The sequence below is a fragment of the Erithacus rubecula genome (genome assembly GCF_903797595.1).
Source record: "Erithacus rubecula genome assembly, chromosome: 1".
Taxonomy (NCBI): domain Eukaryota; kingdom Metazoa; phylum Chordata; class Aves; order Passeriformes; family Muscicapidae; genus Erithacus; species Erithacus rubecula.
In genome coordinates, this window is record NC_136658.1 from 49,185,196 (window position 1) to 49,207,993 (window position 22,798).

The 22,798-nt window shown below is 36.9% G+C and overlaps 1 protein-coding gene across 1 annotated transcript in view; it reads right to left on the reverse strand.

Annotated features, from left to right (window-relative positions):
- GPC6 (glypican 6) overlaps positions 1-22,798 on the reverse strand; it is a gene marked incomplete at its 5' end in the record, with an annotated part of 711,546 nt that overhangs the window by 295,437 nt on the left and 393,311 nt on the right. The window contains one exon of the mRNA XM_079307108.1: positions 19,937-20,328. Coding sequence (XP_079163234.1) covers positions 19,937-20,328 — 392 coding nt within the window. The remainder of the gene's footprint in view (positions 1-19,936; positions 20,329-22,798) is intronic.

The window sequence follows — 22,798 nt, forward strand, 5'->3', positions numbered from 1 at the left end:
TTCTTGTAAATGTGTTGCTTGCTGGAATACCCAAAGATTTCCTACTGTTTGCACTGTTAGTGAGAAACCTGCAGCTGGAGAGACTGCACTCCAGAGATCCTCAGAGCGGCTGGAATAGAGCCGTATTTCGGATGTGTCCTTCCACACGGGGTTCTTGTGTGCTTGCCCACCCTGCTGTGAGTTTTCTCAGCCCAGCTGGCAGCCAGCTTATTGAGTATCACTACTCTGCTGGCAGCTACAACACACAGCCCAGCTGAAACTCAACATGATGATCCTGATAACAATCTGTTGTGAAAGGACAGAGAGGTGCTGGAAACTGGCACATACCATTCCTCCCCACCTTTTCTTTTCCCCTCAGGATCCAAGATTTCTCACCCCTGTTAAAAAAAAGAAATTTAGTTTGTGTGTAAATGTATAAGACATGGTTCACTCCACATGGTGATGGGGGCCTGTTAACGTGAGCTAATTTGTGCCACTTTGCATCCAGGGTTCAAACTCCCCCATCCTTTTTATTTATCCATGTACCTTGGCTAAAATTACCTGGGAAAAAAATGAGGCAATGAAAAAACCCCAATTAAAATGTTCCAACAATATTGAACAATTGGGGTGGGGAGGGCTCTTTATTAGCCTTCTTCATAATAAAACTATGTGAAGCCAGTAATTTAAAACCAACCTCAGCTTTCATATTTTCTAACAAATACCACGTCACAGGGAAAAGAGACTTTGTCAGCTGCCCAGGGATAAATGGAGGTAGTATTTAGAAAAGGTCAAATAAAATTGCCCTAAAAGCTGTGTGATAAATCAGAATTCATTTCTAGTCTGAGAATACAGTATGCAAAAATGTCATCATGGTATTAGCATTCCAGCCAGCTCTATGCATTCAGTGTCTGGTAAGAAAAATCAAAGACCAGTCTTTTTCACTCTTCTTATCCTTACAAACTGCACAGAAATATGAGAATGAATTCAGTTTTGTTCTTGCTTTTAGGTCTCCATAACTATTCAATATACCATCCTAATCTTTTTTGCAAATATCCCATTCAGCTGGAGACAAGACAGAACTATGTAGGGACCCTGGCTCATTAAATCTTTGTATGAGCCAAACTGAGCTTATTTTAATATTCAGGTTTGCTAATTCAAAGCTCCTTATCTTTTATTTTAGGAAACCTTTTAAATTATTATAAATAAATATATGAAAAAAATTAATTCAAAATGTCTTCTGACACATTTTTCAGGTCAAAATCACATTTTAAATGGTAGCTAAGTTTTCCTAATCTGTGCTTTTCATTGCATTATTTCATTGCACTATCTGATTTCCTGGTTAAGAAAGGTACGATCTGCACTCATGACAAGAGTCAGATTATTCATTTCTGTCTTACCTTTTGTTCTGAAAAGACAGTTGCTATGAAACATTCATTTATTAACTTTGAGATCAGTGTCGTTCACTACTGACCACAGACTGCTTCTCAGAGCATGAGTAAGATATGATATCAAAGCCAAAAATATTCAGTATATTTTCTGATTTTTTAATTCAAAATATTCCTATGTATTAATGAAAGAGCACGGATATCTGTGCTGTAAATGTTGTATGGAGAATTACTCTTTAATTTAGACTTATTTATGGGAAAGACAGCAGGCAGTGTGCAATAGAGACTTCTGCATTTAGCAATAAAGAGAATAAAGACTTCATGCTTCTAGCCAACCCAAATGACTTGGAATTGGTCCTTGAATGTTAACAGCTGATATTCATTTGTGATCATTTTGCTGCCGAGGTGCTTGATTGTCTATGGATGGCAAAGTGCCCCTTGCAAGGTAATATGCCAGTTTTTCAGGACACAGCTGCCAGTCAACTGTGGGCTGAGGTGGTGAGAGCACATTGCACTGCCAAGGCCATCCCATCTGTGTGAAGAACGTTGTTTTCTCAGAGCCTGGTATGCCAGTGCCCAGTGCCCAAGCCAGAATGAGATACAGGAACAATAGAAGAGAGGATGATGTGGTGGTTTCAGGCACTTCACTCTGCCAGAGGGTGAAATACTGTAGATACCCTGAGCAGCCCATAAGAACACTGGTGTCCAGTATATCCAGCAAAAGGCACAATCTTCAAGTGCTCATGCACATATATTTATGGGAGAAAACTGACTCAAGCAGTGATATGCTATATCACTATATAAAAGAATACAGGATTCATATATTGTATTTGCTTGAGAAAAATTTCCAAGCACATGCTGTGACTGATTATGGGATACTAGGTATGAAAAAAAAGGCTTCAGTGGATACAATATTCACACCTTAGTCATGTTTCCAGTTCCTCTTGGTCATGGAATTTTTCTGTCAACCAAAGTTACATATCCTTTTATGTACTTACATAACTTTTTACATAACTCTTTAAAGTTGAGTTTTAAAAACCTTTCCAGCAATATAAATTCTTAAGTTGTACAGACACGAGCTATATTCCCAGGACACGTAACACTCATGCAAATGTTATGCTTTTAATGTAAGTGCTACAAAGACCTCTGTGCTAATTGCAGTGTTAACCATGAACACAGCAAAAGCCAGCAGTGAAAAGATGAATAAAATCTAAGCACATCCAATGTGATCAACAAGTGAGGTACTGCAGCAGTACTGCATAAACTCACATCTTGAGCTCGATGTATTTGATGACTTACCTGCAGCATTGCTGCACATGATTTATATCCATACTGCTGATGGAGTAACTGAGCTTCCAGTCAATAAACCATCTAAATTTATTTTAATTATCAGGTCCTTTCTTTAAAAAAAAAAAAGGCAACTTAATTACTGTGAGTCGTCTTGTATGTGGAGGAGGAGCAGGGAGAATATGAATTATAGACTATGACAAAAGCAAAATATATTACTAAACAACTTTCATGGCAAGAACCACATTACAAACTCTACGTCACAACCCTTATGATATATGATTTTAGGATTTGTGATCAAATACCATTGCAAGTTGTACAGGTTATAAGGTTCAGGAAGGAGTTTTTTATGCTAATAATTTTCTATTTGTGTTGATGTTCTCATTATTAAGTAGTATTTACAACCAGAATTTAGGAAATTATATTTACAATTGACTTATTTAGAGACTGTATATTTTAATTAGATAATTTTGTGCCTGACTAGTTAGCCATGTATTTAGATCTCTTATGTAAAAGAAAAATTCTTCAGCTACTGACCAGCTAACAGCAGGTTCCTCACATAAATACTGTGATTAACTAATTTACAATTTACAAAACTGAGCATTTTCAGAAATACTAATTTACATAAAAGAAAATTGGCCTACTTTTACTCAAACATGTTCAACAATCTATTTTTTTATTATTCAGTCAACTCTATTAATATACCACAATACTAAACTTTAAAGCTGTATTAAACTGCATTAAAACTGTACATTTGTTGCCTTTAAAGCCTCCAATTCCTACAGAAAATCATTATCTTGGTCTGTTCTCCTTGCAGAATAATTTCCACAATGACTAACCAATAAATGCTGAATTAAATTCCTTAAAAATTGTATTTAGGTCATTTAATTAAGAAGGAGCAGCTTTAATGTAAGTACCTATGATAAAATCCTAACAATCTCTAATTTCACAGTTGCAAAATACTATATTGCTCATTAATATTGACCGACTGGATTTTTTCCCCGTCTAATGTCATGCATATACATAAAGAATGTAAAGAGGAGTTATTTTCTTCTCTATCACTGCTAATGGAAGACAGCAAAGTCCTAAAGTTAATCAATGTGACTGGAGATGAGAGCTGCTTTTTGGAGATGCTTAACCCTTCTCATTGCTTATTTGAAGAAGCCTATGACAAATGCACTCCAAACATAAGGTACCTTGGTTCAGCAAAAGCAAGGATCATCTGGAATTCTGTTACCTGAGATAACTTGGTGCTTTTCACCTTGGCTTAATGAGCCGAATTCTGAATAAATCTCTACAAAAATAAGCCAGTTAAGGTCAGCTTTCAACTACAAGTCTTTGTTTCTCAGCTTAGTAAGGTCACTGAGATATTTTTTTTCCTTTGATGAAAAATATGCGTTAAAACTAGAATAAAGCATATAAAACCTGTATAAGAGGAATAGGAATGCATTTTCCCCCCTTGTTTTAGTAACAAAGTGGTAAGAAGTCTTTCAATTTGTGCAATTAATCTATAGCTCAGAAAGTAAGTTTTGGTGCAATGTAAAATTTTAGTCCCTTGAATAAATGATTCAAACTATATTATTGGACATATACAATATCAGCAATTAACCAATGAAAATTTTTCTGAGCACTTTTTTCGCTGCATTAGGAAATAGGATGATTGATTAGGTTTGGAGGTGAGACTACAAGATCAAACAGATTCTTCCCTCTCACAGTATGGACAAGCTAGTGTTGGCTGTTAGCTCCAATTATAGCTGCCTTTTGAACAGCTTTAAATGGTGGCTGATATCCCACAGTCTGCCATCTCTAGGGCTTTCAAATCTCCAAAGAGATTTCTCTCACAGTAAATCAGTTTACACCTTTCTGACTAAGCCAGAATACAATTTATGGAACAATCTGAAGTCAATTCTCTCACATGATTTGAGATGAGACCCACTAAAATTTCCAAGCACATCCCAAAAATGGCTGTTCAAATTTCCTGAGGCAGTAACTCCTTTCATATTCATACTCATTTCATATTCTGTAAAAAAGGATAACCCATCAATCCATCAACTCTTATAAAAACAAACAAACAAAAAAACCCCAACCCCAAACCAAAGTAAACAAGGAAAAAAAACCACCAAAAGGAAGTTATATTCCCAAGGTGAAAAACAACCAGTCTCCTCAAAGTGAATAATATTCGAAGGCAAATCTACCAGGATAAATGGAACATAAGTATTTGGAAAAGACAAAATGCCAAGGCAGAAATATACTGATATTCAAGTAGCTCATTTATCTGCACATTTTTTTAGTGTGTATGTTTGTTTAAAAAAAAATCTTACATTTAGAAAAAATTCTTCTTATTAATAGTTCCAATTACGCCTCTTTTCAGATACTACCAGCAGCAAACACTACCATTTGAATATTTACAAGGGCAGTTCTTGGCTGCTTTATGTCTGATGCATGCCAAAGTCTATTTCTGACCCACTTCATTCACATTAAAAAGATGCGAAAGTGAGATTTTCACTTTTTCTTGCTGTTACTGATCTCTGACGACTATTTCAAACTGATGTGATGACACAAAAATCCTCCCTTTACCTCATGCCAAAATATCAGGAAGTATTTTTGACAACAATCAGAACAAAATTAGCCATGTCCTAGGATATAGACTCCTATCTTTGGAAAAGAGTAAGTAAAGAATATTAATGCTGAATAGGATTCTATAATCAGGCATTTCTTGTCTCTGAAGTTGCAATCCTTTTGCCTATTACATTTGCAGCTATGTTTTAATATCACCAGTTTAGAAATTCTTTTCTATGATGATTACTAAGAAAATAAAATTGCAATTCTGTCACAAATATGCATAGCAGCTGAACTCTAAAGCCATATACTTCCTCTCCTCTTTTGTGGTGTCACCTGTTCTTTAAGTTACAAGGTTTCCTTATTCCAGTAATGAATAATCTGCATACACCAGAACAACAGATTAAAGACGATATTTTCATATCATCAGCATTCCCACTTTCTAAGTTAATTATGAAGTACCACATTTTTCAAATAAAGAAATTAAGGTGATTTTGCCTTATTTAATCTTTGTCCATCATCTGCAAAGTTAACTTCTGATCCCTGAGATATTGAATACTTGGATGAATAGAGTTTATAAAAAATGAAAGCATAATTTTTAGTTTAATCCTGTTTTTTTAATAAGAATGTATCAGTGTACCTATATGTCAGACAGGAACTAACCTTCTGGGCTTTTAAGAAATGTGTGAACACTATTCTTGATTTCTCTAATAAAATCCTAAGCATAATAAATAACTATCAGCTTAGAGAGTAATTTAAAAACATGAACTAGAAGTCCATTAAAAAAAAAAAATCACTAGTTAAATGCACAGGTGTGTTTTCTACAGTTATGCAAAAAGGAAAGGAAAGAATTTAGTACTTCTGTGACAAATGGAAAACACTTAAGGCAATTCCCATCTTTGCATCTAGCAGAAGTTTTGTTAAGTTCATGGGATGTCCACATTATTGGGCAGTTTTACCTTGGACTAATTAAAGGCCAGTCCATGCATTAAATGGCCTCCTGTGGCTCTCTGTTCCCTCTCCTTTGCTGGTAAGAGAATGTTCACTCTTGAACACGACTGAACATGTACAAAATGTGATTTCCCCTGAAGATTCCCAATTTTCTGCAGAGATCATAGAAACAGTATCAGGTTACTCTCTTTTTAACTTAGTTACCTCAGATAAGTGCTGACCCTGGGTGATATGAATTTCTGGCTATTAAATATTATGTTTGATCTTAGCTTCCAAGAACATCTCTCCTCTAGTTTTTCCCCATCAAGTTTTATGTTTCTTAGCAACTTCTCAACTCATACAATATTCTCTGAATTATTAGTCCTTAACTTTTCTTAGTAATAAACACACTTTTAAGCATTTCCATCTGCCAAAACTTCCATTCTTCTCCACTCCTGTCCATTTGCCACTTTCACATTAAACATAGCATTATATTTGAGTATCTTAGAGCATTTAGGAAGCATTTTACTACTGAGGCTTTTTGGATCATGCTGTGGATACATTTAGCTGAAAATATAATAGTGAAAAATGGCTCCATTAGAATGCATTTGTTTATTCTTACTGTTTTTATAGGATATCAACTTGACAGTAAAGTATAATTGAGTCCCTAGTAACTGATAAAAATGAGTAAGAAATTGTGACTGAATAATGCTTCAGCTTTGACCCAAAAAGACAAAAATAAAGCTACAAAAACCAAAATCTACATAGTACAGTAAACCTAGAGTAATTTTCTGTTGACTGTAGGTTTTCCTCTCTATTAAGATTACCTTCAAAAATACTGAATGAAGTAGTGCTTTCTGTGATCTACGTATAAATATATCAACATTTCATGATAAATACACAAATACTTATCAGGTGATGATAACACAGCCATTATAAGCTCAAATAGCAACATTTGTATGCCATTACCTGCAATTAGTTTGGGTGCTCATAGCCCAATATGCAATTTAGTCCTCTCTTTTTATTACTATTTGAAGTATATTTGATCATGAGCACAGGTGAGTGAACCTCAACAACTACAAGTTTGTCCAAAGGAAGATCATCCAGTTCACCTCTCCTACAACAAGTACAAAGACAGCAACTTCTCCCAAGGTAGCTGCCAACATGACACCTGGAAATCTGTGTGTGTGTGTGTGTGTGTGTGTGTGTGTGTGTGTGTATGTGTGTGTGTATGCAGAGATGTGAGGACCAGATGGGAGAAAGAAGTGCTGGAATGGATTATCACTTAATTAAGCAGTAAGCTCAACCACTCCATAGAAACCAAACATTTCCTGGATAGGTACTCCTCCTACTAAGGACTGATACACAGTCACCAGGAAAGTAATTTTGATAGTAAAAGAAAACAATCCAGTACTTTTAGTTAATGTGTTTCTTCCTCCTGCTAAGTGACAATCTCTTTCATGTCATATCTTACTCAGCAGCAAGAATAACTTAGTGCTTTACACAACCCACTGCATAAGTTCTACCTCAAAACATCAGCACTATTAATACAATATATCTGTCAAGGCTTATTAATTTCTTTTTTCTGTGTAAGTGTGGGTATCGAATGATGGAATCATTGAATCATGGAATTGTTTAAGTTGGAAAAGATCTTTAAGATAGTTGACTCCAATTAAATTAGCACTGCCAAATCCACCAGTAAACCATGTCCCCAAGTGCCACATCTACACGTGGTGACAGAACCACTTCCCTAGGCAGCCTGTCTCAGTGCTTGATAACCTTCTTCATTGAGAAGTTTTCCCTGATATTCAATCTAAACTTTCCCTTGTACAACATAAAGACATTTCCTCTCATCCCATTGCTTCTTACTTGGAAGAGACCGACACCTACCTGGCTACACCCTCTTCTCAGGTGGTTGCAGAGGGATCAGGTCTCCCCTGAGCCTTCTCATCAGGCTAAACACCCTCAGCCCCCTCAGCTGCTCCTCACAGCACTTGTGCTCCTGACCCTTCCCCTTCTCTGGACTCATTCCAGCTCCTCAGTGTTTTTCTGTAGTGAGGGCCCCAAAGCTGGACACAGGATTCAAGATGTTCCCTCAGCACTGCCAAGTACAGAGGCACAATCCCTGCCCTGCTCCTGCTGGCCACACTATTGCTGATACTAGCCAGGATGCCATTGGCCTTCTTGGCTACCTGGGCACACTACCAGCCCATATTCAGTTCACTGGCACCCACAGGAATTGCCCTTAGAAACTGTCAACAATGAGTTTCCCCTGTTTGGGGCATGGTCCTGGTGGCAGGTAAGGCTATAAGCTTCAGAAATGTATTAAACTTCTATGATGTGTTAAACCAAAATATCACGTGTGAAATTCCACTCATGATTATTTTATGCAAATTATACTACATACAGATAATTTTTAAATATTTTATGTTTACATGTAGTGCCGTTCTTGTAGATTTGAATGGTCATTTCTTGACTGAAAATCTCTTACTCTACCCAAGTTTCCTCAGCAATGTTTCCACCAGCAAGTTCTTCAATCTCCCTGTAAATACCTTTGCCTTAAAACTTTTGTTTGCAACCTGATTTTATGTAAATCTGAACAATCAGACCCTAATCAAGTTCACATTGAAGTCAATGACTAAGTTACTTTTTACTGATTCAGTCAAAAGGATTGAAAGTGGGAAGAAGAGCAGGAGGCACACACTGAATCTTAAATAGAGAATAGACTTTTACATACAAAAATATGCATCTTAGGAATGTATGTATGTTCACAGTTCTTCAGTACTAGTCTAAGCATAGAAGACATTTCTCTCAAAAGCAGTTTTAGGAAATGAAACTGAAAATATGATATGGCCATTGGATGCTTTCTTTGGGGTCAGGATAACAGCAAGACAGTTGTGCCATTTTGGTATTAGCATTTCATTGTTTGGGTCCCTACTCCTCTCCCTCTATTGTTATTTTGAATAAAATTTTTTGTATAAATTATTATTTCATATTCATAAGTATTTTTTAGCATATTTTTGTAAATATATGGAAGAAAAAGTATTTGCATAGTGGTAGAGCCTGGCATCCAGTTTCCACTGTTAGCTTTGGAGACTGCAGGGTAAAAATAAATTTGCAAACATTCTTCACCCAAAATTTTAACTCCAATTTAAGTAAAAAACTGAAGTGCGTTAATTTCCATTTGGCATATTCTATCATAGTTTTAGATCTTGATAATATATAAAAAATATGTAATGATAAAAATGTTGTATTAAGAAATTTCTTTAACCTTCCACTTATGGCCAGGAAACACTCAGAGGAAGAACTTCAGTTTTGAGGACCAGTGTGAAAGTCTGACAGTGGTTTGTCCCGTGTTTTGGTTTCTGTACAATCTCCTTGAAAAACAGATGTGCATTGTTACAAACAGATGTGGGATGATGAAAGATACACAGTGGTTTATTTCCCCTATAAAGCTACACCTTATATATGATGTTTTCTGAACATATTTTGGTTCTATCTTCCTATACCTTATGTGATATCAGTTTACCTTGAAATTTACCTTAAGATCTCAAGGACCAAAGGCAGCAATGTGCTGTGAGCTGCCTTTCTGTTGAATTTCAAACTAAACAGCCATCACTTATTCAAAGAAAATGTCAGTGCAAATTCAAAACTTAACACTCAATTTGGAGGAGAACTGATTTTTTTCCCCAATTCATGCTAGCCTTTCCTCAGCAGCACAGAAAATTAGTTGTTTCACATAAACAATGGATTGAATGCCACTCTAATATTATATAATCAGGTAAAGCCAGCAACAACAAAATATAGATTCAGCCTGATGAAATCAGACAAATAAATACCTCTAATTGTTATTTCATTGACTAGTAAATAGGCAGATAAAAAAGGCATTATTGCCAAATCCAACCTAATTCCCATAGAAGATCTTAGATCTAGAGAAAAGACCTTAGACCTCAGCCATTGAGCTGAGCAGCTTTTCCATACATTTCCATGGCTCCTAGGCTTGAGCTGGTGTGAGTTAATGCAGCTTGGATGCCACAGACCAAAGTAGGTCAATTATTGCACTCCCCAGACAGAGATGACCAAGCACTTAGATCCATATGCATTCATTTGTTTTGGGACATGTCTGAAAAACAGGGTACATAACAGCTGACTTGGTGCTCCATAACATCAACAGAGAGTGGTGATGCTCCTGAATCATCAAATTGCTGGAGGGAAAAAGAACACAGTTTGTCATTTCTTGCTTTCTGGTACTTAAATACTGAAGGCTACTTTTGTGAAATTCAGTTAATATCTTTGACTGCTCAGGCTTGTCTTTACCAATTAATGCATAAAACCTCAATTTGAAATAGGACAATTAGATTGGAGTCTTCTCTGTGGAGAGAGCTGCTCATGGTTCTGTGTAACAACTCAGTATGCAGAGATCTTACTCAGGAAAGTGAATTAGAGTGCACTAACCCTGCTCAGCTTTGTCAGCTTGCCAGAGATTACCTTATGCACACTTGCTTCTGGATCCACAGATAATGCCAATACATGAACATGAATGAAAGAACAGTGGGATGAAGAGCACAATAGGCAAGTGTAGATGCAATTCTGTTGCTGATTGGTACTGAAGATCTTGTAAGTGGTGGTTAAGTGGAGAGTCCGTATGTGCTTCCTGAAGAAATCCAACAAGTTCTCCACTGGTGTATTCATACAAAATTGCTAAACCTTCTAAAATCAAGGACTAGAAGTCAGACTTGCACAGTCCAGAATACCAAAACATCTCTGGCAGTTTTAAAAGACAAAAATGTTTTCAAGAATTGGGAAGTTGTTGCAGGCTGAAACAGCACTGAAGGATTGGACAACTACAATGTCTTTTACAACAGTAGCCAAACGATGCCAAAGCATTATGAAGGACAAGCAGGCATGTTTTGCATTAAAATCCTCACTCTATGTCTTAATTTCTGCTCTTAGCCGCTTAAAGGTGACAGGTGTTCATGTAGGTCAGCTAAATCCTCTCATCTTATTCAATACACTCTTCCCCCTAGTTTGATCTGTCTGGTAACTTTTACTTGAGAATTCAATTCTTCTTAAGGGCTTAAATATAAAACAAAAGGAGAAGGAAAAAAAAATAGAAGAAGCAGCAAGAGCAATGATGTTCTTAAACATGTGGACCGAATGAAAGTGCATTTTATCTTTTCAAAAAAATATTATGGAAAAACTCAGCAAGCTTGCATCATGAAATCTCCCATAAGAAGCAGACACTGGATTATGTGGGCAAGTTTAAAATTTCACAGATGACCAGAATTGTTTTCCTGACAATTAGATCCTTCATTTTGTATTCTTATGTTCACACCATCTTTTTTGTTTTTTTTTTTTTTTTTTGTCTGAGATATACTTTGAGATGCAAGCAGACAATGAAGCCAATTGCAACTGACCCGTGAATAACTGAGAATTGAACTTAGGTCCACATTGTTGATTTCAGACTTAATTATGTGAAAGTCTCAAAGAAATTTGACTTCTTCACTATTTTGCTGATGGCTCTGTTGACTGCAACACTAAGTAGATATGAATTTAAATTGCAGTTAGTATTCCTGATGCATTTTAGGTAAATCAGGTAGTTTCCTGGCTAAGGTTTTCCATAAAAACCTAAAGAACAAGCAATCTATTAGGATTTGTTTTCTGCTTCTGGCTCACACGAGAAGTAAAATTAATTCTTTTTCTCAAATCATGATTGAAAAACTGTGCTTCTATAGGCTGTCTTTGAAACAGAATTAAGACAATCTGTAAAAAGAGTCATTCTAAAAGGTCAGCAGGTTGTAAGATGATCTAGATCTCCTTGCATTGCTTAACCTTCAGACTTTTTAATCTCCTTTTTATTTCCATTTGATTCCTCTGAATTTTCTTTCACTCTCCTGTGCTAAAACAGCAAAAATGTAAAGCCTGCTGTAAGATTAATTACAGAACTTCTAAATATAGTGGGGTCAGCAAGCTCCTAGGTGAGTTTTTTCTTCATCGTTATTTTTATCATGACTTGACCATATATCATAATATGCATTAGGATACAGCCTTTTTTCTAGGAATGCCTCTGAAAAAGTTCCAAATTTTTTCTTAGTATATTTCCTTCATATGCCATATCAACATCTTTTGTAAGTGGTAAACATATCAGATGTGATATTTTTGAAGGTTGTGTGTAAACTGTGCATTTCAGCAATCCTGCAAAAAACCTGGATTAAAATAATTAATTTTCTAATTGGTCATGACAGTGTTTAATAATGTCATTAAACTAAAATACTATCATTACAGTTCTTAATTTATAGTTAGAAGTTTCATGCAAAGCTGAACTAAATGATATTTGCTATGCAGTAGGCATTGAGCAAAACCACAAACAGAAACTGAGCAGAATAACTGTAATCAAAAGATTTCTCTTTATGAATGATATAAAAATTCCAAAAAGACAGGACTGCTTCAGATTCTGAGATGTGATGTGGCACACAGTAGGAATAAACCCAAACAGCAGACCTACCTAGAGGGATACTCAGCAAGACTGACAGTCTTACTGAGCAACATGACTCAGTCAAACTTGGGTTATTAAGTTCAACACCGAGGTAGCTGAATGATTATTTAAAGACCTATGAAATGGAGAGGACAGGCTGGATTATATCTGACAATTCTCACAGGTGGGAGATAGACCACAGCTTTGTACACCTCCTACTGCCTCTTTACTTTTGTTGAAGCTGCTGTTTCATTTTAGGCCTTTTCTCCTGAACTGCTCTTCTGGAACATCTGACAATTCCAGTGCACACAAAGTGGAAAATAGATCAGTGCACCTGCAGTATGTCTGGGATATCTGGAAGGCATCTGTTTTATTTCTCCATGAAATGTGTGCAATTAACTGGATCAGTTTATGTGCGTTTTTATTCCAAAAAAAAGGAGGAAAGATATTCAGCACAGCTGAAGACCTCAATTCAAAGGATACTTCCCAGAAAGAGCTCAAGTGTGGATACAATTCACCTTGCTTTTGTGCCACAGACACATTAAAGCTCTGAAACTTCCCTGGCTGGATAATCCTTGGACTCCCCACCTGAGAAACACCAAGGGAGAGGAAGAGGAAAAAAGAATGTGGTCCATTCATGTCACAGATACAGTTCTTGTAAATATATGTTAACTCAATGAAAGCTCAAAGAACTGATGACTGAAAAAAGCCTTAAAACAATAGACAGAAATGTAATCATAAAAGCTATGCTTGCTCAGCTGGGCTGTTCCTAAACCAACAGTTTGAACTGAGGATTAAAGTTTGCTGAAAACCATAGCCTTTTTGGATTTCCTTTACCTCTATGTCTTTAACAAGCCAAATCTCTTCAGCCAATGAAGTTAAAATATACAGGACACATAGCTCTTTATCTGTCATACCCTACAAATCACATTTTCCAGGCTTAAAGTACAATTTGTTTTGGCTTTTAATTACCTGACTTATCACCATGTCATATTCCCTCCCCCCTGCAATAATTACATTCTGAATCACTGTGTCATTCAATATTGGTCTTTATTTATGCGTCTCACAAAATGTTGAATGTTTATTTATAAACCATGAAAAGCAGAGTTTGTAAGAATATTGATTCAGCATATTAGAAAAGCAGTGGCCTGGCATTCTGCAAGTAGAAGTAATCACAGGCAATTACTAGAGACTGCTTTTCACTACTAATCTTGGGTTTAACCTTATAATTGTATTACTGAATTTATTTCACTTTGCTCATATATCACCAGGTTCCTAATAAGAAGTCTGATATTAACATAATTTAATAATATACAGGGGATGAATGGTTTTAATTGGTTTAAAAAGAAGGAGATATATAGCCTATGCCATACAATGAGAAAAGTATTGTAACAGCCTCTTTTTATTTTGTAATAAATGATAATTAATATTTAAATGCATTAATGAAATAAGTTCTTAGTGGCTGGGCCACAAATCTTTGATGTTTATGCCACTAACAAAATCACTAACTGCTCTTAATGATGCCCCTGAGCTAAGCTTCACTTTACTCTTGGTATAAAAACTACTTTGGTTGCTGGTAGCATGAATTTTCAAGTGTGAAAGTAAAAGCCAAGCTCAGAACAATTCTTGTTCTCATCCCAGTATACAGTGGGAAGAAAGTTCTCAAATTCAGACAAAAAAACAAAACCACAAAACGGCTAGATTTAGAGGAAAGCAAAACTAGCAAATAAATAAACCCCTAGATCTCTGTAAATAAAGGTATTCTGTTTGAGTCTGAACTCCTTTGCTGTTCCTGGTGAGGCAGGCCTCATGCAAGAGGCAATGGAGAAGAAGCTTTCTGCCTGGGATGGAGTCAGAGCTTGGGCAGCACTGGAGAAATGGTTGTGCTTTTGGACAGGACTGACCCCTTGTACTTCACCATGTGTGTTTTCCTACTAAACTCACATGTTCTCAATGTGCATTCACCCAGCTTAACACATGGAATCAGCACAAGTAAAAACTGAGAAGTTAGGCTCATAAAACAGAAGAAAAGTGGCAGTTTTTCTGGAGCATTGCCCTTACCAGCTAGTACAAAATTTTTGGCAATATTGAAATACCCTTAGCTTCTCTCAATCTTTTCTTGGGAACTGGTTCTGCTTTACACATGCCATGTTTGGTTCAGAACTCTTCCTACTTAATGGAAGAAAGAAATCCCATTGCAATTAGCTTTATAATTGTTGCAATTCAGCTTCTAATCTATTTGTGAAAAGCATTTCAGGAATCACATGCTCCTGGAAATCCTGGACCCTCCGGTTTAAAAATTTTAATTCCCCATGTGTTTTTCTGCTTTTACCCTCTGCCACTCAGCAATGTTCAAAGGGATTATTATGATAAGTGAGAATGCTTTGTTTAGAGAGAACACCTTAACATTATTTTCTCACAGTGTTCAGAGCTCAGACATAGTAAAAGATAAACATGAAAAGTATGCATATGTCTTTTCTATCACGTTATTGGTGATCACAGCTAAGAGCAACTTCAGAAACATTTTCAGCAGCTTCTCCAGCTTAACATTAGATACTAAATCACAGCTTGTCAGGAACACTTAGGGTTTGTTTTTGTTTTTGTTTTTGTTTAGCTTATCTGTTTCTTTTATCTAGGAAAAATGTTGATAACAAGTAAATTTAAGAACAATAGCATGTTAATATGCTATATTTTTACAGAGGAACAGGGAAGGGCAGATTTTTCTTAAATTTTTTTTACCAAATGGTTTCAAAACAGAAAAGCCAGGTTTTTAGAACTTAAGAAAGTACTGAAAAAACAGGTAGCAGAAAATATAATTAATTATTTTTGAAACTGTAGTTCAAAATATCCATAAACATCTACTACCTACAGCTTAAGAAAGCACACTGCTCCTACAACTTAAGAAGCTCTGCTCCTATACTGACCTTTAAACTACTGCCGCTGAGGTAAAATCAACTAAACAGACCTTTGACATACCCAAAATGGCAGTTCTGATGTTGCATATTGAATATTATATATTGAAGCTGCATCAGGGCAAGTTCAAATTGGACATGAGGAAAAGGTTCTTCACTGAGAGGGTGGCTGGTAGCTGGAACAGTCTCCCCAAGAAAGAGGTCATGGAACCAAGCTTGTCAGAGTTCAAGGAGCATCTGGACAAAGTTTTTAGTCATAGGGTTTATTTTTAGTTAGTCTTGCAAGCAGCAGGGAGCTGGATTCAACGATCTTGACAGGGCCCTTCCAACTTGAGATATTTTAGGAATTCTTCTATAATAATGAATAAATTGGTTTAAATTTAGAGTTAATTTTCTCACTTTAAGAAATAATTACTTTTTGCTCATATGCCTATACAACTTTCTAGAATATATATAGAATTTAGCAAGCTGGTCCATTCAAGTCAGGGGACATATACTGCACTGAGTGGAGCAGCATAGCAACATAGCACTGACAAATTTAATGCATTAGAAAAAGAAATAAAAAGACTTAAAAAAATCTGAGGATTAAAAACTATAATTAAATCTAGAGATCATGAAAATGCTGTTCAACTAAAACAGCATACTAAAATTTCAGACAGATGGAAGTCACTGTCTGCTTGCAAGTGAAATATAATATTAGAAAAAATTACAAAAATAAGATGTTCTAACCACCCTCCCTCCCCATTTATCTAAGTGTGATTTACTAAATTATAATGTCACTGGAAAGCAAATTGCTAAACTCAAAATTTTATTGTAAGAGGAAAATGTTGGCAATATGTGTTGCCTACTTTGACTGTGCTTGTGTGCACACTTCATAAAAAAAAAAAAAAAAAAGGAACTGTAGCTCCTTTGGAAGGAATACACCAACTGCATTGCTTTCAGACATTACAACCTCTCTGAGGAAAAACTTTTAGAAAGGATATGTCCTTGGCATTAGAGAGGCAACAAATCCTTCATGTGTAACCCACCAACTCCTCTACAGAAATGGTCCAGAAGATGATGAGAATAAAGGCCCAAAAGAAATGTTGTTTCCAACCTTCTCATTAGTCATTGTCTCATGGTGTTTAAGGTGTAGGCTCAACATTTTTCTATGTCACTGGTGATTCAGTGAAATAATGGGTCCACAAATAGAAAGCAAAAAAAATCTTTTAAGCTTGTGATGTTGAGGTAGAAGATTCCCCTCTGTTCCCAGCCAGTGTATAGAATGGACAAAGGATTTTATAGAAGAACTGCAACAGTTCTTCCTTTCATTTTCTGTCTTCATTCATTTCTCTTGAATTACCCAGATGTGGCATCCTTATCACAGAATCTCTCCATATTAGAGTACAATGAGAAAGAAATCTGTGCTGAATTTGGATGACTTTCAAAATAGCAACAAAAGATGTTTACCTGCCTCATTTTTGGCTGCAGTTATGTGCTAACTCTAAGAAATGGTTGTAGTCTTTTAAAATTATGTTTAAAGAAAACTGACTTGTTGTTTTCTACACTAGATAAACCAGCATAAAAGTCCACAGTTATGGTATGACAACAAAAAATTCATTTTCAGAGTAACCACAGCCTTTCCACAGGACAATTATTAATCTTGAATATTTGGTGCCACTTGGGGTTCTTCATATCTGCCTCACCAGGCTGCATGTTACACAAAGTCCCTAAGGCCAGCAATTGTTTTGCATGTGCTGTGGGTATGAATACAGCCACTGAGATTTTAATACCAAAGAGAGTCATGCCATCAAAGCATATCCTACATATAAGCAAAAGTGTTGAATTTATTAATTTTTAATAGGACCATAAGATAATGATCCTAATGAAATCTGACCAGCAGTTCACCTGTACTTTGCTCTCGGAAGACCCCACCTCAATTAATAAATCCAGCTCTGGAATTCTCAGCATCACAGGAAAGATGTGGACCTGTTGAACTGGGTCCAGAGGAGGACCACAACAGTGGTCAGTGGGCTGGAGCACCCAGTCCTCATCTCTCCTGTGGACAGATGAGGGATTTGGGGTTGTTCAGCCTGGAGAAGGGAAACTCCAGGAAGATCTTATTAGCAACCTTCTAGTACTTAAAGGGCTTTTATAAGAAAGATGGGATGGGATTTTTATTAGGGCTTGCTATGATAGGACACGAGGAAATGCTTCAACTCATGCCCATCATATCACACCATACCCCACTGTGAAGAGCCCTCCTGTATTTCTTTAATGACCTTCCTAGAGGCACCAGGGGCAGCTGCTAAGTGCCATTGAAGTAGCCTCTTCTCCAGAATGAAGAAGCCTCAGTCCTACAGGCTCTCCTTTTAAGACAAGTAATCCAGTCCAGATAATGATGGCAGCCTCCACTGAACTTGCTTCAGTTTATCAGTGTCTTCTTTGCACAGGAAGGGCCAAAAACTCAACCCAGTGTCCTAGATGTAGTCTAATGGAGTATCACTATGTGTTTATAAAGACACTATTGTGTCTTGCATCACCCACTGAACCCTTTTAATGATGAGTTCAAGTGTTTCTTTCATGTTAAAAGAAAAACAAAAAACAAACAAAAAAAGCACTATTAAGCTACTGTTATCATCTTCAAGTGACACTACAAAAAGACCCACTGTGTGATTTCAGATCTCATTATAGGATCATAGCATCATTTAGTGATCTTGTTATATACCCTTTTCTTGAAAGGATTTATGTATCCAAAGCCTAGAGGCTGAGAGGAAAACATTTCCTGGATATGTGAGAGGAGACACCTGCACATTCTGTACAGTCATGTACATACATGGGGAAAGTGACATCTCATCAGACAATTCAGATCTTAATCCATGAGGGATTCACAAATTATGCATCTATCACATGAATTACATACCTTACTCTCTATGGTCTGATCCAGCAAGACCTAATGCCTGCTGACAGCAGTGACATCAGAGCTCTGCACTTTTACTCAAAACCTGACCCATGGGGACATCACTGCTCTTCAGAGGAAATCCAGGGCTGCAGATATATGCATTCTGCACACTTGCAGACCAAAAAGCTGCATCTGCCCCCAGCTAGACTAGTCTGGAGTTTCATGATGATACCCTGCCACCATTCAGAAAGACTGCAAGAACTGACAGTGCAAGAAATTAAAGAAAGGCAATCTCAGAAAGGCACTTGGAGGAAGAGGCTTTGGTTCTAGCTGACTAACAAGGATCACACATCTCATCCACTGAATTTTAAGTACAAAATGACCTTTCTCTCCCATGCAGTCTCCTACACATAAAATCAGGCTCTCTGGCTCTCTCTTCCTGACTACATGTCTGGCTCCATGGCTTCTCATCTTGTAATTGCAAAATATTGCATAATGCAGGTTAAGAAAAGTTTAAAAGCTCCATCTTGTTGAGTGCTTGAGTCTACTGTACAATGTATCTACTCCACCTCACCTTCTGACTGTGATTTAAATGAAGCAAATGAGACAGTCCTCTTGAGGCAGAGATGTGGCTCAGGCTGGTAAATGTGGGAAAGTACTGGATGGGCCAAGCATCCGAATCACTCCTGTACTTGTTGTTCAGAAGTGAGCATTTGAGCATTTCACAGTGGATCTCATGAGAGTATTTCAGAATGCAAGGTCCAAATACACAAGGACTGTGAAATAGTGAGATCACAGAGCAAGTACCTAGCTGGAACACCAATTCAGAAAAATACACCTGATTTTGAAATACTGCATAAGAGAAAGTCATTCAGGCACATTTGTGACACCCAAATGGGTTATTTTTGTGTGTGTTTCTTTCTTTAATTATGTGAAGCCCACAAGGATTATAATTGTCATAAATATTTGCATAGATAAATAATTAAAACCAAAATAAATGCGAGCCAAACCATCCTTTGGGAAAGCTCAAACTCCAGAGGTGTCACTGGTTGTCTATTTTCTCATCAGAAACATGAGTAGACATTTCTAACAAAATCCATCACCCAGCTGCATGATGAATGAATGCTGTGAGGGCTGTACTTTCCCAATGTGCAGCAGAATAAATTTGCTTGAAACATTTAAATTCTGATCTAATCCCCATCTTTTATATATGTAGCCAGTTTTGAATTACAAATGACAATCAGTACCATGCTATAACATTGATATATATTGGTATTTCACTGTGTCCTAAGCACAGAGAAATACTTTCCAATCAGTACTTCCTTAATGTCCCCAGAAGGAACTGAAAACAACTGTTGCCCCTATTTATGAACTTAGGATGGGCATATTGGTAGACATAAGAACCAAACAAACACACATTCTTATACTGAAAAAAAAAAAAAAATAAAAGAAAGAACACAGACAGATTTTAATTGTCTGGCAAGTTGAGAACAAATTCAAGCTAAAAAAACTGAAAAATTTAGATTACCTTGGAAACTCTGTTTGCAACCTCTCTGCCTACTGTCAGCCCCTGCACAAAGGTCCGTGCAGCAATGAACGCTCTTGTCACTTGGACCTTCAGCTTCCTGGGCACGTCTCCAAAGGGCTTCAGCTGGTCTGTGTACTTGCTCACACACTCCAGGTAGTCCTCGCTGAAATGGTACTGGGGGTTTATCAGCTGGAACATCCTCTCCAGCAGCCGAGCCCAGAAGTCGTTGAGCATTTCCTCCAAGTTGACATTGCCTCCCGTGTAGTAGCGCTTCAGCTCGGCGAAGAGGTCCTGGAACACCTCGGAGTTCTGCATGTACAGCATGCCGTACGTCCGCACAAACATGTCGTTCAGGGAGCGCTCCGCGTTCTCCAGCAGTTCTCGGAAAAACTCTGCAGGGAAAACGAGCAGCTGTTAAGGGTCACAGCAGCAAGGGGCGAAGGGTCTTCTTGCTGCACTCCTGACTCATCATAATTTGTCCTAATAGGTTGTTACCACAGCGCTTTACTGGTGAAATTCATAATTTGGATAGGAAATAGCGTTATTTATAAGTAAAGAAAAATAGAGTATAAATTGAATTCCCTATCAAGATGTAGAAACTATAACACTGAACAGAAAAACCCATTCAAAAGAATTTCAGTGATGGTACTTCCACTTCTTCGTGCACTATTTGAACATAGAAACCTCTGTCCCTCCAGAGCTATTATACTAAATCTTCTTAGCTAATAGTAAAGTCACTAATATGATGATTTAACTGAAAAATTTACCATCTTAGAATCTAGATTCCCCTTTGATCAAGCCTTTACAATGTAGAAGTAAACCATGGAAATAAATCTGAATACTTATTTGCATATATTCTTGAAGAGAACTTGAAAGAGACTTGAGTGGAAATGAGAAGGATTCTTCTTAAAAGTGCCACATGTCTAGGTATTGGTAAAAAAATGTTGGTATTTTCAATAATTTTTTACTCCACTGAAAAGCAGTCTAGAACCCTCCACCAGTCATGTCACAATCATCCTACTTATTCCAGTCTGTGCTAGTTGTTTATCTTGGAAAATCAAGTATTAAGGTTTTCTTGAAAAGATCTCAGACAGCTGCTTTGGTGTCTTTTTTATCTACTGAGGCCTAAACCACAAAATATTTCTAAATTTTGGCTTGTGGAAATTATTCTTACTGGAAAATGAGCCCATGGTATGAAGTAGAAATATATAATCAATTCTCCTGTCCAGATTTTTAAATTGTAATATGGTACTTAGGATTTCCCAAAAAATTCACTGAGTGTATACAACTTTTCTTTAAACCCAGCTGACTGAAGCAGGCATAGTATAACCTGGCTTTCAAAAAGATCCCATATTTTACAGGGCTTGCTGTCAACATTCTTAAACCACCTTTGGAAAAGAATCCTGTAACTGCTGTGGCTTGTAAATGAGGCATTGCAGAGAGCAAGGCAGAGATGGCAAAACCTTTGGCAAAAAGTGTATTTTCTGCAATTATATGATTTGCAGTGAAGCAGGATTTATCACACACCAAGCCTGGGATACTAGATTCTTAATTTGTGGTCACTGCCCATAGACACATCTGTGTGTGCTAACTGCAGGCATGTGCTGACTTCTCACACTCTGGGCTAGTGCTATCATGTGAATTCTGCTTTAACACAGAGCCCTGCTATGGCTACAGTGACTTATAAAAATGCAGAACCACCTCAGTGCTAAAGACATGACAGAAATTAAGATTAAGTAAGAAAAAGTCTATAGTAAATTTGAGGGTTTGCAGCTGTGTTCAGATGAAAGCATAATCCACCAAACACTGTGGGCCAGCCTGCAAAGACTCAGTAAGAAAAAAATCTCTTATTTTTGATAGAAGTTGTGCAGAGCTGCAGCCTTTGATCTCCCAGATAACTGGAAAGGGGCTATTATGAAAATGTATACACAGAACACTGAGAACATACTTGCTACATCAAAGCAATAATTAAAGGGAAAATACATTCTAATAAATATATCAATGTCTAAACTTTCATTAAAACTGCAGCTCTTCATAAGGAATAAATTACATTCAGAACAGAATATGCTTTTGCCAAAAAAAAAAAAAAAAAAAAAGCACAAAAAAAAAAGCAACCACAATAAAAATTTTGCTGCCAAATATTATAATTTGATGTCCACAACATATTGGCTTCTGTTTAAGAGAAAAGTGAAACAAAGCTGTTTTTCACGTCTAGCCCTGATCTAGTGGTGACTTTGACATTTAAATCACCATGATTATTATTTTGTATATTCAGCATTTCTTCTTCCAGAAATAATGCACCCAGACTTGATTGCTGAATACATCTAATTCTCTAGTCACACAATCCAGAAAGCAAAAACATGGCAGAGAACCTGGGGCTCAAATTAAAATTTGTTTTAAGGCTGGAGCCAGGTTTTCCCACCAGTGCAATTGAATAACAGGGAAAGACAGTCACAAAACCAGTGAATACAGGTCCCCTGACTTCTTTCCCATAAGCCATAAGGCTGCTATAAACAACTCACATGCTGGCTCCTCACAATCCATAGCTGTACTGGGAATCCCACTCTTTACCTTAAAGGATCATGCCACTCCACAAGTCAGTCACAGCAAAGCTTAACTAAGTTTGCTGACAGCTCCTCTTGTCTGAGATTATTAGCTTGCTCTTTCTTTGTGTGGGCGTATTATTTAGCAGTCTCACAGTCAGCTCGTTGGAAGCCAACCAAACTTTTCAGAGAGGGGTATACATTTTTCCAATGTGATCCATGCTGGTCACAACTTTATTTATACCATGGTACAAACATGGTACAAGCTTAAATTTCATGCTAGCCCTAGATGTGATGCCGTACATATTAATTCTGTAGG